Source organism: Chanos chanos, chromosome 5 (assembly GCF_902362185.1).
Source record: "Chanos chanos chromosome 5, fChaCha1.1, whole genome shotgun sequence".
Taxonomy (NCBI): Eukaryota; Metazoa; Chordata; class Actinopteri; order Gonorynchiformes; family Chanidae; genus Chanos; species Chanos chanos.
The window spans coordinates 50,961,448-50,979,816 of NC_044499.1; the positions used below are offsets into that span (position 1 = coordinate 50,961,448).

Sequence of the window (18,369 nt, forward strand, 5' to 3'; positions counted from 1 at the left end):
GGTTGCTGAAGATTGTATGGAGGTCACAGACAGTGCAGTCAGATCTGAGTCTGCTCTGTGGACTTTCCCTGACTGCACATGAGAGAGGACAGGGCCCAGTTTGTGCTGTGGTCTGGCCACACTAGCTCAATGGGTATTTGCTATTAAGGGACCACAGCAGTGACATGGCACATATTTTGTAAACCCACTGTCTGTCTGCTCGGTTTTGTTCATCTGTCTTTGGGGAAACTCTGAACATTCTGACAGTAAATCCTACGCGGCAAATTAAATTTTTAACTTTTTGTGGAGCACAGTTGATCTTGGAGTTGAACACTGCGTTAACACACTGCATAAGATGTTTAATAGCATTGTTGTCTCGTACTCTTGTGTTTGCATTTATACTTACAAATGGATATTGTTTAAAAACTAAATGGTAAATGATATTACCATAATTCAGCATTCAATAATCGACTGTGCACATACATGCTACATAGTTCACTGGGAAAAAAGTAAGTTTTGCTGTATTTGTGCAACAAACCTGGTATGAATTGTGGGTGCTTGTCGCCATTTCTCAGAAGAAGTTTTTAATGAGTGGAGTAACCAGTTTCACCCATAGTTTCACATAGCGGTTTGGCTGCCTGAATGTGGCACTGGACACCTCTGAAGACCTCTGGTATAACATCTGCTGCTCCTGGACAACAAGCAGTAAATTCAGTTAACTAATTATATATATTATTACTTATCAAAACTCAACAACATAATTCATAATTAAACGTGTGAATGTAACTTGTCACCAAGCCTCCCAAGTGCATCAGCAATAGTTTGCATACATTCCTGAGGCTGATGTTTTGAATTAAAACATAAAGCTGTCAGGAGACTGGTAATGATGGCTATCAGATACAAGCCAGGGCTTCCTTTAGAACCTCAGTCAGCAGTGAGCCCTCACTCCCAACTAGAGTGACAGAGCCCTGCTGTCTGCTGATATCTCTTATCGCCTGATAAAGAGAGAGAATGGGTGTCTCCTGCTGCACACACAAACACACTCCGAGCTCCTCTCAGTGGGCCTCTACCCCATAACATACACAAACACAATCAGTTAAGCTTTACTGCCATATCATGGGCTTACTTCCCAGCAAGGCCATAAAAAGGCAAATGTATCTTTGCAGTAGGCTTTGGGAAGTTATGATGAAAGTCTTGTTTAAAGCCAAGGTTGAGTAACTGTTCTAAGTTTTAAGAAAGGCCAAGGTACAGTGCTGTCCAGAGGCCAAAGTACAACACTAATTTCTGGAGTCTCTTCGTGTTACGTATGCTGGGATATGACTTTCACTAAGCCAGGAGGCATAGACTACATTTTAATGTGAGATTGTAAGCCATTAGGGATCTGCTGGTCAGTTAAAAAAAGACAGTCTTTGTCAGAGCAACAGGCAAGAAAAGAGAGTGTCTGACACTGTTAGAACAATTAAAAACAGAATATGGTGCAAAGTTTGAGGGTGTTGTGACAATAGGCATAAAACCTACAATATCCTGAAATAGATATTTATGGTCCCTTACTTTATGTACATCTGTTTTATGAACATTTTAAGAGGTACATCCTACACCTGGAACTCACTGTTCAAATCATGATGAAAACCAATGTGATCTAAGGGAACACAAATGGCCTTTACCTCTCACTGCTTATCTGTGGGCAGTAAGAGTTAGGTGCCTGTTATTGTGTATAGTGTTGTGCAAACAGAACTCTCCCCCAAGTATGCTGTGTCACTCAACAACACTTCACAGCTTGTATTTTGAAACAGTGCACGAGCACACTTCACACTTCATCAATAAAGAGTGTGCTGGCCTTGGTGCACTTGACTTGGGCAGCTACCATGAGCAGGGGAGATTCATGAGGGATCATGGGAAATTCAAAATGGGAGAAAATAAAGGGAAAAAACCCACGCGTGCGCACACACACACAATTTTGAAAGAATACTTTTTTTTCTCTGCTCAAAAGTTTAGAATGATTAAACTACATAAGAAAGCCTTGGTTAAAAAGAAAAAAGCCAAATTCCCCTGCACTGATAAATTCAACTCAAATCAAGGACAGTATAGAGAAAGTTTCCACCACGGAATGTGCTTTTTCAGTCATATAAAACAAACAATTGGAAAAAGCAATTGGAAAAAAGTTTGACAGTTTGTCATATGATTGAATATGCAAATCATGTGAATATCATTTGCTTGGGCCAATTACATCCAAGATTTCTTTGTCACATGATCAGCACACCCACCATAACAAAGCAGTAAAAACTAACCTCCTGCAGCTGAGCCTGAAGATCTTCATTCTCTGTCACTATAGCGATCTGGGCCTCAAGGTCCCTGTGCACAGACCGGTAACCAAAATTTGGGGAACCAATAAGGGTTAAGCAAGGGCGGTCCTTCCCTTCAAGGTAGTACCATAATCCTGAAGCAACAAAGACAAATACAACTTATTGTCCCAAAAGTTTTAGAATTCCTCTGTCATCTGAAAAGCCTGAACAAGTCCATACTACCATATACTTTCATGCACACAAACAAACTTTTCATATTTATCAGGTGGAGCAAAGGGTTTCAGAGGAAGCCCATGTTAGTTTGAACTGTATTTGTGTTCTACGTTGTGAAGGAAATAATGTTTGTGTGTGACTGTATGTTACTAAGGCCGAGGGCCAGCACCATCCTGTGAGGAACCAGATTAGTCCATCTGACCTGTTCTTGTTCAACATGTTGTGTTGACAAGAATACATAGGCGGCGGCCTTACAGGAATCTCAGTGTGAAACCTGACACTTTTCAAACATAATTACACGCTGCCTCACACTAGGTGAGAAAAGTCTATCACTGTATAATGGTTAAGTCTAAAAACAGAAGAAAAAAAAATCTGGGAATGCTTCAGCTGAACAAACCTGCTCTTTGTTTTGATTTGACATTCCCCACAATGGGAAAACATTACTCCTTTTAAACAAAATGCTAGTTACAACCGCCTTGCCCTGAGGTCATATTCTTTTTGACAAGACTTGAGTGTCAGGTAATGCAACTGTCGGGAAGCCACCCCTAAGAAAATTCTCAGAGAGTTCCTTACTGATTTATCCTTACATCAATTATACATGCGGACAGATACTCTCTGCACTCCAGTGCATTGTACTAACAATACCAGCATAATTCAGATTTTAGGACAAGCCTGGAATAAGCATATTTTCCTGACCTGAGGGCCAAACATCATCTCAAAATACAGGGGATGTGCCATGTCTTTTATCTTATTTTCTATCTGTGTGTGTCTCTACTTCTCTGTGTCGTTGTCTTTTCCCTCTCCTTTTCTCTTTCTCTGTCTCTCTCTCCCTCCCTCTTTCGGTTTATTCCGACTCACTGCCTTTGTTCTGAGGGTGAACCGTTTCCTTGTAGTCCTAAAGGCAATGCCGTCAAGATGCCAGGACCTAATGGTCATTGATTGTTTCCCCTGCTCCACTCGGAGGACCTCTGCTCCATGCCTGCTCCCTCCTCTGCTCTCTGTTTACTAGAAATGACGGCACGACAAGGTTTGATCTAATAAACGGGACTCCTCAGCGGGAGCGTGAAATTGAATTCCACCGACGCTGCCCGTATTAACTACGCTCATCATGTTCCAGCCCGGTCTCCCCCATCTCTCCATCAGGGTCAACAAACTCTTCATATAAATGAGTGTCGGAGATGGTAGGTTATTCCACTGAAGAAGTCTTAAACCAAGATTTCCCGTTTTATAAATTTTGCAGGGACACCTTTCTGCTTAACTGCAGGCATTTTCAAAGAAGAGATGCGGCCAGAATTATTAGATGAGTAAGACGTTAATCACCATTGTCAGGGGAACACATTTCTTTATGCTCGGAGATGTTTCTGATAAGTCCTTAAATGGAATCCAGTTACAGAGAAAATCAGCATGCCACAACATTCAGTGGAAACTGAGAGACCAGAACTTGGGCATACCTCTGGTTTTACAGTGAAAATGTCTGGAGGCCCTTCCAGCAGCAGAGGGAAATTATTCAAACGCCACTTAGTCCCACACATGATTGCTGGGAAACTGCTCAGCATGTTGTAATAACTCTTACCTGGTATCCTACAGACTTTGTTTATAATAGCCTTGGAATTCCTGTGCTCCTGAGAGCATTCAGTTTGACACCAATGCTAACTATGTAGTACTCTTCTCTGAGCTGAATCAGATATGGAAAAAAAAGGTTCTTTTTCAGATACAGTAACCTGTCGTTCCTGTCTCAAAGTGGGTGGATACAGGTTTTTCTTTTTCTTTTCTTTTTTACTGCCATAAGCATTGGCAGCTTCACCCATCAGAGAGATGAAAAAACATATTCCAAATATAAGGAGATGATTTTTTTTTTTTTTTTAAATCCTATTTTCTATGTGAAAGGGCTCTCAGACGTGCATGAAATCTCACCTTTGGCGTGAAACGTCCAGTCAGGACGATAGTACTCGTGTAGATGAACCCGTTTCTGCTGTCCCAGCTGGCACACCTGAGGATTATCAAAGACAGAGTTTCAATATTACAGCCAAGCAAAAACCTAAATCAATGCAAACCATTTAAAAAAACGTCATTTTTGAACAAGACAATTTTTATATATATATATATATATATATATATATATATATATATATATATATATATATATATATATGTCACTCCATTTATCAGTTCAGGTGAATGAAGGTGATATGTGTGATATGATATATGATATGATATGTGTGATATGATATATGTGTGATGTGGTTTGTGTCAGAGGGCACCTTGGTGTAAAACTGCCGTGCCAGGTGTATGTAAGCTGCAGGGATGGCTCCTGCCACACCTTTGGCCCCGAAAAAGCCGTTAACCTCTGGAGAGGCCATGAGAATACGATAGTCCGCAGCTGCGCCCAGAACTAGCCTCATGTAGGCACGCGTCAGGTTAAAGTAGCCGGAGGTCAGGTACACTGTGGCATCTCCACCCGCCTCTGTCAGGAGCCTCTTCGTCACCTGTTCGTCCAGGTGGATGCCCAGTGGCTTCATCTGCACCAGTGGGAAAACCCAGGTATCTTTCTGCCCCTCCCCCAAATACGACAGCAGTTCTTCCGATTGGTCAGACTCCAGAATGCGCTGCCGCACGCGAGCCCTGTCCACCACGTCCATGATCCGTTGCCGTGCTGACCTGGAGAAATCAGCCCGGTTACCTAGAGATGGTAGAAACGGAAGGGCAGTGGATCATCACCCACTCCTCACTCTGTTTCTCTAAACCAGGGATGCTCTGGTCCAGTCCAGGAGGGTCACAATCCTTCTGATTTTACCCATGCTGCTAAATTAGAGGCTGATTTTTTTTTTTTTTTTACTTGGGACCCAGGTGCATCCCCCTCTTGTCTGGAAACCAGCACAACTACGGACCTGCATGACTACGAACCTGCATGATTAAAAACCAGTTTTAAAGTAATCACAGAGAAAAGCAAACCCGTGAGCCTTCCTTCTTCAGCCAACTCATATCCAGAGGTAACTCAGGGGTGAATTGGTTCACACACACACAAAAAAAAAAATTCCAAAAATTCCAACCAGCATTTGGAAATTGTCTTTGTTTGTCTTTCACTGATGAATCAAACATACACACACACACACACACACACACACACACACACACACACACACACACACACTGCCCTTTCTCCACTGGGTCAGTCTCCCTTCCCCTAAACCCCAGGCACACACAAGAGTCTCAAAACCTCAGGGCTGCGGGTCAATAACTGCTGAGTGGCGGGAGAGACGCTCTGTCTGTTAAAGCCTGGCGCCTCTCACAGACAGAATGTGCCATAGTGAGTCAGAGCAAGACAAACAATCTGTAAATAATGAATTAGTTTTTTTTCTTGTGTGTGTGTGTGTGTGTGAACCTTCCATTTGTACCCTGCTGTACCAGGCTCTTTCGCAGTTCTTTGTCTCTGAAGGGTTAATATTGAGATGATGCTTATTTGCTAGTTGCAGATTCAGAGTGCAGACAGTAAAGCCCAACCAAACAGCCCACAGGTATGTGTGGGTTTTTGATGGAATAGGCAGGGATTTCCCCACCGTCCCCAGTTCCAGCACATCCTAGTCCTCAGACTTGTCCAGTTACACGAACCAGCACAGCCCAGTCACACTTACTGACACACACAGGAGGGAAGGTCAGATTACCGGAGGTACCGACGGCGTGCAGACTCAGCGAACCAGAGAGCTCACTCACTGGACCCATGCTGCATCTTACTGGAAAAGGAACTCTCTCTCTCTCTCTCTCTCTCTCTCTCTCACACATACAGTTCTGCAGTATTAAATTCATTTATTACCTTTGAAGAGGAGTAAGAGGAAGGAAACATGCACATATTCTGAGTATCATCTATTCATCTCTCGGTTTCCGTCAATCTATCCTCTCTGCGGTTATCTCTAACCTCATCAGTTTGGCCAGCAGACCTGCGACCTAAATCGCTTCTTCCCCTCCCTCCCTCCCTCTCTCTCTCTCTCTGTCTCTCTCTCTCTCTCCCCCTGTCTCTCTCTCTCTGTGGATCATTTACCACCATCAAATGACATCATCACTCTATTTCTGGGATCAGTGACAGACTACACTAGCGATGCACCGTGGTTATGTCATCCGCTGGCCGCCCGGCCCTTCTCCGTCGCCGTTCTAAGGTTACGGATATCGGCTCTGGGAGAGTCATCGCTCATTCAACCGTCTGGACTGGCCTGGGGCCTGGGGGAGCATCCTGGCTGTAATACACACCTCACACACACACACACACACACCCACACTCACAGTGTTTATGCCGGCGGCTCTGAAGCCTAACCGGTACCACTCTCTCTTCCTCCCTCACCTACCAAAGACTGCATTCAAGGTCAGAAACTTTGACACAAATAAGAGGCCCCAAAACCCCCCAAAATATTCAATTAGAAATGTGGGGTCAAACCATCTCACACAATCAGGAAAGAGACTTGTCATATGTACAACTGTAAAATTACAGTGAACAACCAGTTATCCATGCTCCAAGGCCATCTCATGTCTCAGTCTAGGGAGCTGAGTCAGCCTCCTGGAACAGCTGCAACCAGCTACCTTTGTAAAGTAAGGAAACTTAACTTAACACAGGGACACATGAAGTTAATACTGTGCAAAAGCATTCATATACCTGAACGATAGAGACTCTTATTGGGGAGACTGAGCGAACCCAATGACATCACTCTCACCCACTAGGATGGGAGACTGCCCCCCCCCGCCCCTCCCTCACAACTCACATCTCATTGCTGCACACTTAGCGTCTATGAGGCCGTTACAGTTATAGACACCTTACCCAGAGTGCTGTTCAGTAGCATCTACTGTTATAAATGGAGCTGCCTGAAGAGGAGCCTCTCAAATATAAAACATAATCTATCAAATCAGGATCCACGATGACAAACAAATCATTCCATATATGAGCAGTGGACCTCCCCTACAGTGAAATGTCCCACTGACTTTTTCCCCAGGTAAAGCTCTGTGCTGAGCAGACTATACCACTTACCTTTGTAGGGGTGCACCATGCCCTCCATCATGTGAACATTGTCGTCGGCACCAAGCTGTAGCGAAACGTCTCCGACGGCGCCCACGAGGTCGGCGAAAAAGTCGGCGACCTCGCCACAGTCCTCTAGAAGGACGTACCGGTCCTGCCGATTTGTGAAGTACGAGTCACTCAGGTTGGCTCTGTGTGTGGAAAGGGGTTGACGGCGAAACAGAATCAGGACACCAATTCGGCATTCACTTTTGTCTCTATTTATAAGGATGCTGATTGTTCCAGTGTTACAATGTTGAAACTCAGCCATCAGAACCAGTGAAGCACATGAGACTTTGTTCCATACAGCTGTCTTAATGGAATAACTGAATGGTGAAAAAAAACTTTAAATATTTGGGAGAACTCTTCTTTTGAGCCCATTCGATCATCAGTCATCAATTTGATTAACTAAAGCTACACTCGCTCCACTTGGTTTCCAGAGCAGTTTCAGATTGAGAAATTCTCACTTCCACTTGGGAGGACAAAGCATACATGACAGAACTGATAAAAAAAAAAAAATAGACGCCAATGGATTTTATAATTTCGTAACAAATGCACGTGTTTTAACCAACCAATATCAGAGGGCAGCATGCCACTCTGCTTTAAAAAACTGCAACACAAGTCCGCACAGGTCAGGGCTGGGTTGGAATTTGAGTTCCCAAGAAAAGACAAGGATGTGTTTAACCTCTGATCTAGTTTTTCATTACCGCTGCCAAACCATGAAGCACTAAAGCATAATGTTTGCCCACTGCTAAAGCCAGACAAAGGACTCACTGTATTTTGGTGCTATTGCTCACTGTGCTACTGTGATGTTCTTATGTGATTATGAATGTGTGTGTGTGTATGTATGTATATATACATATGCTTATTACACAGCTTTGCAGAATACTCGATTCTGATTGGTCAGTTAAGGCATTCTACAGTCTGTTATTTGTGTGTAGCAGACCATTGCTGTGGAGCTTTTTTTTAGCGGAAGCAATAAAATCATTTTTAAATCAATATTTTGTGCCTTTAGTAAGTTTTAGTTTCTTTAGTAAGTAGCCATGTAATAAGCGGGTAATAAGCGTCGCTTCGCGTCGGGGTCCCGCATCACCCTGTCGGGCTAACGTTCTCCTAACCTAACATTCTCGCCACAGTGAGAGAATGAGCTAGCTAGCGAGAGAAAAGGAGAGTGTGTGTGTGTGTGTGTGTGTGTGTGCGCGTGCGTGTGTTCACGGCACCATACCCGCTGATGATGAGACTGTCGTCGAACAGGTAAACTTTGATGTGCTGAACTCCGATGGTTTCATTGAAGCGCTGGGGCACAAGCAGCCTGAGAAGACCTCTGAGGTCTGGGGTGTGATACAGAGACACACGAACCTGCTCTGGAAACCTCTGCAACAGGGGCAGCAGCATCGTACGAGAGTTATTCTTCCCTGGAAGGAGGGGGGAGAATAAACAAAACAAATATATAAAAACACAATACACAACACACACAGGAACTGATTTTTATTCACAGTAATGCAGTTATGTATGAAAAGACTTCTATGAAAAGAAAAGAGTGTTCATTTGCATGCTCTGCAGACTGTTAACTCTCACTGGGGTTTGGCAGTACATATTTTAACATTCATTCATTTTCGCTGACAGTTACCATGCAGCTCATTTTTCCCCTTCCTTTGTCAGCAGTTGCTCATTCTTCCAGATCTTAAGTGAATACTCATTCCTGGAAAATCATCATTTTTTGGAAATCAACCACACCAAAAAAAACCCCAAAAAACCCTCCCATCCAAACCTCCCCTTACATCTAAGTCATCAACTCAACTGTTTGTCTACATGTGCAGTGTTACAGTGATTCCAGAGGAAACCACAGAGGTAGGACAGTGTGCAGAAACATGTGCAGTAAGAGGGAAAAAAAATCATCACTACTTTGGCACTGATGGACAACAGTTCTTCATTTGTCTGTTTTTTAAATCAAGAAAATTTACACTTGAATCAGCCACGTAAAAATCACACTGCAGAAACCAGAATGCGCTTCTGTTATTTCACACCTACGCAATTGACCTTGGGCATCTGGGTTATCAGGAAGATGTGTCACTATATTGAACAGAGGCTCCTTTATGAGAGACAGAACTACCCTCAATGGGCCTACAGACAAACAATAAAATCTCACACACGCAGATTCCCTCAGGAAACACAGATGAACACTCACACAGGACCTGTAGTCTAACAACAGTGCCATGTTCTTGCTCTCTCTCTCTATCTCTCACACAGATTTTGTAAACACAGCTGCTGACATTACGAATCAGATCGACTCTGTTCCTACGCGTCGCAGCAGTGCAGGTAATGTCATTCTGCCGAAGTGTTAACAGACACACGGTGTTTAAAAAAAAACAAAAAAAAAACATGACATTTCCAAAGAGAACTCCACTCCACCACCAACCTGCAGTCACACCCTCGCCGCGAGATCACTCATCATGCCTCCCAAACAGACGGAAGTGGGGATTTTTGCTGTGTTTTTTTTTTTTTAATTCAATACAACTTCCCTTTGTCATTCTCTGGAATCTGATCTCGTGTCGGTTAAGCTGAAACTTACTGCATATTTTACAAGCCAACTGATCATATCAGTGAATATGTATGTGGAAACGGTGACTGGGGAAAACTGGGGAAATACAGTCAGTCGTCCAACGAGGAAATCCATTTACGTGTCCCAACATCCCCTGCGCTTAAGGAGAAGTTTACCCTCATCAGTCAGACCGTATCCACTCTGTTCAATAGTTGACCTTTTGTTTATTGATTTTTTCAGTGACTCATCTGAAAAATTAAACACTGCTTGTTTGTAAATTCACTATTAATGCAGCCACAACTGTAAACGGTGCAGTAAATCAATGTAGCTTTCAAGGTGTTTCAGTTTGTTATAGAAAAAAAGAGCTTTTTTTTTCCTTGTTTGAAAAAAATTTAAATACTTAGAATTAAAAAGACTTTAAATTCAGCTGAAGATTAAAAAACAAAAAACACTCTGAATTCAGTAATTCCGCATTTGCTTGGTTTGTATTCTGCCTGTCTTGGACGTCACTTTGGATAAAAGCGTCTGTTAAATGAATGAATTTAAATGTAAAATGTAAAAACCATCAGAGATCCTGACATGTAAATGTTACAGTTAGGGGCATAACTGTTTGCGCATTTGTATAGGGTTGGACAGGCCCAAGTTGACCTCAAACTTCCGAAAGAGGGCAAGTCAGACAACTCAGCAAGTCGGTCAAAGGTTAGACCCAACATTCGAATTACCAGAATATTTTTTGAGGGAGAGAGAGAGGGGTTTACCTGGAATACTGCCCTGGAGAAGCTCATCTCCATAACACATCAGTAAACAGCCTAACTGCTGGGAACAGGATGGGCTTGGCATGTATTTCCATCTGAACCATTTTCACTCATGAGGGTTACTGGTAGTGATGTAGTTTTCAAAACGACATTAGGACACAGGATGAAACACAGATCGGGCTATTAATCCAAAATCGAAGGACCTTTAGGAGACACACGAGCTTCGCAACTCAGCAATCCAGAGCCAGAAGTTACTTCAAAAATATTTATCCCAGCAGATAATTTGTGTAAAGAACAAGCAGTCTGCCATTTTGACAAAAAAAAAAAAGATACATCCCCGACGACAATGAGCTGGTTTGTCAAAAAGGGTGGACTTTCCCTTCAATGTCATTAAGTCGAAACACAAACAAGTTTGTAGGTTCCACCTGAGGGTATGTGCCTTTCCAAACAAACTTTCAAAGAGGATTATGTGACATCTGAAGAGCGGCTGTAAAAACAAGTCGTTAAAAAAAAAACAAAAAAAAAAAACCCTGAACAGAGCTAAGCTACAGGCTTTCATGGTGTCACATGTTCCCTTTGTGACCATCTAATAACGGCACGGCGACTTCACATCACCTTGACTCACTCACCTCGGGACCCGCGTGTGTAGTCCAGCAGCACAGAGACTCTCAGGTCTGGGGTCTTTTGAGCCTGGGACCGCTCCAAAGCTTCCTCCATACAATCAACCTTGGAAAAAAAAAAGACAAAAATAGAAAAGAGTGAAAACCGTTGAAAAATACTTTACTGATTTTTTTTTTTTTTACTGGAGTGAACACGAGTGAGGACCACACACCAGATCTTGTTCCAGGGGTCCTGTGCCCAGATACAGAGACGCCATCACCACCCGACGCTTGGCCGTTTTTATACGTGCCTGTACACAAATGAGGAGATGCAGGATGAAATGCCGAAAATGATCACATCAAACAGAACACTCTGCCAGATCACTTAAAGCCAGACTAGCTGTATTAGTGGTATCTATTCAAAGGAGGATTCTAATATAATTCAGGAATATTTTGCTCAAATAGTCATTTAAACGGGTTCAAACATCAATCTTTAGGACTTTCTCACAGTATTGGTGATTTTTTATCTCATTTATTTTTTTAAGTTTGAAAGTTTCTGTTTCAGTCTTACAGCCATGCAACCACACACCCTGCCAGCAGCTCCCCTCTGTTTGTACACACACACACACGCCAATGGCAATGGAGGCCTTACAGAAGGTTCATTTTTTTTCTTGTTGCATTTTTACTGGAACAGATAACTTTCAAGATAACTCTCTAAAGAGATCACATGAGCATAGATGAATAGCAGTCTGACACCTTAACAGCCTCCTGGAAAAGTCAGTTACACAGGACAGAGGCTCTGGAACACACACACACACACTTAATTTCCCACAGACACACATATGAAACACACCAAAGTAGGGCTACATGACTAAAGTAAATTGGCAAAAACAGGGTTAAAATCCAAAACATACACTTAAAAAAAAAAAAGAGGTAAAAAAAAAAAAAAAAAATCACATCCAACACCCCCTCCCGCCCTCAAACAAACATACATTGATCTGTCCATCCACATACGCACCTTCATAACTTGGTAAAACTCATCCGGGGAGCGGAGGATGTGTATGTGTGACCCGGGCACCCTGAAGGCAGGGACATGGTCGGCGATCCAGTGAAAACGGGAATGTAACCCCTCGACTCCGCTGGAGCCCGGGGGGCGAGAGGAGGAGACAACCACGGGGTCTGTTTCAGCCAGGAGAGGAGCAAGGAGTAACAGAGATGACCTGAGAGGGAGAGGTAGAGAGAGAGCGAGAGAGAGAGAGAGATTTTAGGGGACATTATTCTTGCTATATTACTCTGGACTTTCTCCTCTAAAACAGAGAACTCTGTTGACTTAATTAATCAAAAACTTCAGATATAATGGACGACCTGAGCATGACCTGAGCACTGGTTCCACTGTAGGATTAAATACTGGGGAGATGCTGCAGTTCAGTTTTACTGGGCCAATGCCAACAGTCAAAGTGTCACAACATGGCGAAATATGCTGGGGAAAGCCTGACCACCACTTCGAAATCAATTTTCAAAAGTTTAAAATTGAGCACTTCCTCTACAGAAGTAAAACCTCAATGCGACAAATCCCTCTCAATGTGGACTAAGGCCATTTGGTAAAACAACTTCTCTAATTATTACAGGAAAAGCGATTTTCTTCACCAAACTGTGAATGACAAATCAAAGTTCCTGTCATCGCTTGCAAAAATACGATGATTCAGGCTAGGACATTCTTACGTATTGAGAAAGTTTCCTCTTAATAAGCAAGTCACCCGCGTAAAACACAGAAAACAAAACGGAATTTCAACACGAAGTTGGCAAACGCAAGTAATGCGAGGGACCAGGGGGAGTAGCTATGAATTGCAAGGACGAGACACAACAACAGCTGAGAGATCTGTGAAACTAAATACAGTCTGAGTTCTTTTTTTTTCCACTTTCCCAAATTGGCGTGTTTTAGACAACGCTAGGCTTGATGAGCGCAGCAATTATAAACTGTGTTTTTCATTACAAACCAATAAAGTAGCCAATGTTTTCTCCGGGACATCAAATGCAAACAAACTCATGTGTCCAGTTTTTGAACAAAATAAGCACGACAATAAGTATAAATCAGACGACTGAAGACAAAAATGGACTTGATTATCCACTATCGTGTGTCTCACTGTGAGGCCCTCTAGACAACAGTGTCTGTTAAACGGACATAATGTGCACCATTGCCCGGGGGGCACACTTAACTCTGCTGTGAATTTACTGGGCAGATAACACAGTTAAGAAACCAGAAAATGGTTCGTCGTTTCAGTGAGTCATCGGCAAAAGCTAGCCTTGCTATAGTCTGGCGAGTGACGTTAAATCAAACGCTGAAAGCGAAAAATAGCGTTCACACTATCCTCATTGTTCTCAGACAGAGAAGTAATGTTTGCGGGAAGAGTCGATAAGAGGAGCGTTTCCACTGGATCAACACGCCCTTAGTTTGAATTTAAACACTGACATGTGACAGAGACTCAGCCCGACTGTCTCCCATGAAAACACACAAATCTCCAATACAATCTCTCTCTGACTTCGGCTAATTGTATCTCCTTCAAAACGTTTAACCCACCACCCCCCATCTCCACGCCCAACTGACATTCTTGTGATTGTACTATTTCAGACAGTAAGATGTGTTTGTTAAGTTTCTGTGACACCTCATGTCACTGAAACCAAGAGCTGATCGCTTTACTGCATTTATGCAACCTCTGCAAAAAAAAAAGAAAGAAAGAAAAGGGGAAAAAAGACAAGCACAGACATTACGACACACTGCATGCAATGTAATGTAACATCAATTCCTGTTTAATTTTCAGTACCGAGACATGCAGCACAAACGCTGTAGATGCATAAGTTTCAATAACGAGAATGTGCGAAGGTCCAGTGTGTGACACACAGCGTGCTGAACAGTCGCTTACACAACGACGCATCAGTTGCACCACCGCGCTTACAAACTACCATACATAATCTCACTTTTTCCATACGTGCTTACGTGCTTGCCACATACCCTCTTCTTTTGTCATGTTTCCGTAAGAATTTGTCGGAAATTTTACTAAAAACTCCGGAGAGAGCCGGTGTGTACACCGAGTACACAAGCCTCCTCCATGCCATGGGGGCCGCCATTTTTCTCAAGGTTCTCTTTTGAATGACTGAAACTTTATTTGTATAGCCCCCCCCTCGCGGTGCACACACCTGGTTGTTTTCTTTCGCGCTATACATTTCATCCCTATCAGACCTAGTTCACGTCCAGGTTGTGACAGCAAATGTCTTATCTACCGGAATGCATTCGTGTAAATAGGTCTTAACAAATGAAATGAAGCATGTTTTTTTTTCAGACGGCTGCAGACAAGCTCCCAAAGACTGTACAATAATTTTGATTGTTATCTCACTCTAAGAATTTTCAAGACGGCATGCAGAATTGGAGTTAATATGGTACAAAAGTACATTATATTGCTTATCTCCAGGCTATGCCCCGTGTTTCTGTTCATCCAACTCTTTTTATATTTGATTGTTGTTTTTCTACGATACCGTTAATTTAAAAAAACAAAAAAAAAAAAGAATAAAAAAGACGACTACCTTCGTAATTCTTTGTCTGAATATTGGAGCTAATAGTATTGGGAAGCAATTTAAGGTACATTACTCGCTTCATCCAATAGAGGGCGCACTGAGTAAGTGTCCCCAGTGAGGCAGCAGCTAGAAGGCGGTTTAATATATGCAAAGTCTGAGAGTAGCTATAGTGTAGGACGGCAATTTATGATTTGGTGCAGTTTTGTGTTTTCTTTATGTTTAGCGGTGAAATCTACAAGGTAATACGTTTGACATGTAAACCAGCAATACTCCATGCGACGTTAATTAATCTAATCTTGATTGTTTCCAAATGAACCTTGTTTTTAAATAAATATACGATTCAGGGATGCATTTTGCAGTGAACCATGTACTGTGTGCATCAGACGTGATCAATGTTTCATTTTTCGCAATGGCGCTTTAACTTTTTCACCTTTGTCGGTTCCAGCGAACGGATTGGGGTGGGGGAGGGGGAGAGGAGGGGGAGGGCGCATGTGCGAATACCAGGAATCGCTCCGTAAAAAAGGTCATACTGATTATTTATTGGCAATCTGCCATAGCGAGAGAACGAGCTAGCGAGTGAGAGAAAAAGAGCGTGTGTGTGTGTGTGTGTGTGTGTGTCTTTCTTTACTGGAAGGGTAGGGTGGGAGGAGCCTACAAATACCAACCTAAGTCACTCTTGCGAACGGCATTTCTACTAGATCTGTCCGGAGGGTTGAGACGGGTTTTCATAACGATTACGAATGATTTGACTAACATATTCCATGACAATAAAGTCATATAAACCTATACAGCGACACAGGACGTTTCAAACGGATATGGAGCAATACGCTTTTTAAGTGTGAACTTCAAGGTTGATTCGGAGAACATAATCAAGGTAACTGTGCTTCTTTATTGTAAAAAAAAAAAAAAAAAAAAAAAAAAGTAACGTTTGGTCACAATATATTTTTGGATTTGTTTTTTTTTTCTACACCAGCGCTTGTTCGAGCTTAATTCATTTTCCTCTGGATCGGATACAGAAACCGCACCATTATGTACTTACTCTCTGCATCAACTCAGAAACGTTCAGGTTATCTATTGGACTAATCTGTACACCGTTATAATCCTCAAACCTAAGAAATGTTTGGTAGCCTACATTCATTTTCTTACTTCATGCACGGCATAGATTTAACCACAGCTGACCGCAAACGGACTGGTTCATTAAGTTTTTTTTCGTTCTGATAGACAGATAGAAAGAGAGACTTGTATTAGAGACACCGTTTAGCTTTGAGAGTCTGGTAGGGGGAATTTACAGCGTAACCCGAGAGACGGACCGTTCGCCATGAATGAAGAATTACGTTATTCGCAATGAAGTGGAGGAGCTCATTCACAAACTGTTTTCTAAAAGCCCAAGAGCGCGATCGAAGCGAATATCAGGTTTGCCTCATCGCTGGCAAAGCAGCTGGTACGAACTAAAAATAAGAAATTCCGATCACTGGATCACCCCAAGGCAAATCTGTTCTCAGAAATGAGTATTGTTACATCGGTTCATTGTTTTCTGAACGTAGACATCTAAGAATAAAAGTTTAACTTTTTCTCAGGTGATTGCTCCATAATTTATAGACGCCACTAAAATGCCAGGACGGTTTAGAGAGAGGAGTGAGTGTGTGAATGGGATGGTTTTTTGAACTTTTAAACTTGTGTCAAGAAACTGACGAGACGCATTACACGCTTAACAAACTTCTGAACGAACTTCTGATATTCCTCAAATGTTAACTGGTCTTTCTCTCTCTGTTTCTCTCCACATCTCCCCCTCTCCCATAGGTCCCTTTTGCCTTTGCTGACCTCTTTGTCGATCCTGGATGTTGAGGAAATATCGAAGTGGTGGGGTTTGTGTAGGTGCTCTCCGTTTGTTACTCACCCTGGCTGGAACAGCCCTTCTGCCCTGGACCCCGCACACCAGTGGCTGGCGGGCGGGACTGGGGGTGGGCAGAGCGTGGCCATGGTAACCCACAGCAAGTTTGACTGTGCCATGAACAGCAGCCCGCTGGAGGGGGGCGTGCGCCTGCCCCCCCATCGCTACAAAACCTTCAGCTCCAAAGCACAGTACCACATGGTCCTGGCTGCCGTTCGCAAGCTGCAGGAGAGCGGATTCTACTGGAGTGCTGTGGGCGGGAAGGAGGCCAGCGCCCTGCTAAACACAGAACCGCCCGGAACGTTCCTGGTGCGGGACAGCTCGGACCACCGCCACTTCTTCACCCTGAGCGTGAAGACGGCCACGGGCACCAAGAACCTACGGATCCAGTGCGACGCTTGCTCCTTCTTCCTGCAGACGGATGCGCGGAGTCAGCAGTCCGTTCCACGGTTCGACTGTGTGCTCAAACTCATCCACCATTACATGCCCTCTTCCAAAACCAACGGGGCTGCCAGTCAGCCGGTGGGTGGAGGGAGTAGTGCTGGCGAGGAAGGTGGTGAGGGTGGGGGAAGCACCTACTTCATCTATTCCGGTGGAGAGAAGATTCCTCTGGAGCTTCTCCGACCTCTGACCTCCGGCATGTCCACGCTGCAGCACCTCTGCAGGAAGACCTTAAACGGCCACATTGACGTGTCCGGAAAACGGGACCAGCTTCCTCAGTCGCTCCAGGAGTTCTTAGAGGAATACGATGCTCCCATTTAAAGACCTGGGTGGACCGCTGTCTCTGGACACCCCTACAGTGTGTGTTTAAAACCAGGAGCTCAAACCACCAGGTTTCTCTTTCTCTCTCTCTCTCTCTCCCTCTCTCTTTCTCTCTCTCTCTCTCTCAGAGCCAGGGGGTTTACAGGCGAGAGAATTGCGGCTGGTAGAACTACCACTGAAAAGCCACCGGAATGGGGGGCGAGTGGAAAAGCGTTAGCAGCCTGTGGAATTTGGAAGAGAAAGGGGTAATGTGAGAGGGAATCTCTCAGTATTGATGGCCAGTGTTGGGCCTTCCATGCCTTGGCCTCTGGAGGACCAACGATGTGGGCAGGAGTTTTGGTGCTTGATGGACAGCAGGAAGATGAATCCTAAGGCTGGATATGCAGAACTGACCGCTGCAAGGGGCTAGAAGGCTGGTGTTGGGGATCGTCCTGTTCTGGTCCAGGGCAGAATGTGTGGGATCAAAGTGTGCCATTCTGGCTGGGATCCAGCGCTCTCCATCGATCGGGAAAAGCTTTCCTGGATCCTCGCCTTCCGACTTCTCCGGTCAGTCAAGTTTTAGGCGTTTGTGTTTGTGCGTGTGTATGTGTGAGTTTGGAAGGAAGGACCCAGACTCGGTTGTATGAGATGACGTACACATTTCCACTGTGGCCTGCCAAGTGGAACTGGCCCATTTACGGGCGTCTTTGGACTGCGGGCTTTGGCACAGCTGTCTGA

The 18,369-nt window shown here is 43.7% G+C and overlaps 2 protein-coding genes across 2 annotated transcripts in view; one reads left to right on the plus strand and one right to left on the minus strand.

Annotated features, from left to right (window-relative positions):
* Positions 1-550: 550 nt before the first annotated feature.
* On the minus strand, positions 551-14,555 carry pgs1 (phosphatidylglycerophosphate synthase 1). The gene is made up of 10 exons (XM_030775746.1): positions 14,440-14,555; positions 12,448-12,649; positions 11,663-11,740; positions 11,460-11,556; positions 8,759-8,948; positions 7,507-7,685; positions 4,757-5,175; positions 4,410-4,485; positions 2,268-2,416; positions 551-670 (listed from the first exon to the last, which is right to left on the minus strand). Exons 1-10 carry the CDS (start codon positions 14,553-14,555, stop codon positions 551-553), a joined length of 1,626 nt encoding a protein of 541 aa, XP_030631606.1.
* A 1,155-nt stretch (positions 14,556-15,710) lies between these two features.
* The window catches only part of socs3b (suppressor of cytokine signaling 3b), a 3,479-nt gene continuing 820 nt past the window's right edge, over positions 15,711-18,369 (plus strand). The window contains exons 1-2 of the mRNA XM_030775479.1: positions 15,711-15,873; positions 16,800-18,369. The exon at positions 16,800-18,369 is cut by the window's right edge and continues 820 nt beyond it. Of these exons, the coding sequence (XP_030631339.1) occupies positions 16,978-17,652 (675 nt within the window). The 5' untranslated portion in view covers positions 15,711-15,873; positions 16,800-16,977 and the 3' untranslated portion in view covers positions 17,653-18,369. The remainder of the gene's footprint in view (positions 15,874-16,799) is intronic.

Bases quoted from the DNA above. Each gene is read 5' to 3' on its own strand.
- pgs1 (XM_030775746.1), bottom strand. From the start codon at position 14,555: ATGGCGGCCCCCATGGCATGGAGGAGGCTTGTGTACTCGGTGTACACA. The intron at 8,949-11,459 runs GTGAGTGAGTCA...CCCTCCTTCCAG, and splicing joins CTACACACGCGGGTCCCGAG to GGAAGAATAACTCTCGTACG. The intron at 2,417-4,409 runs GTGAGATTTCAT...TTGTTGCTTCAG, and splicing joins CTGGACGTTTCACGCCAAAG to GATTATGGTACTACCTTGAA.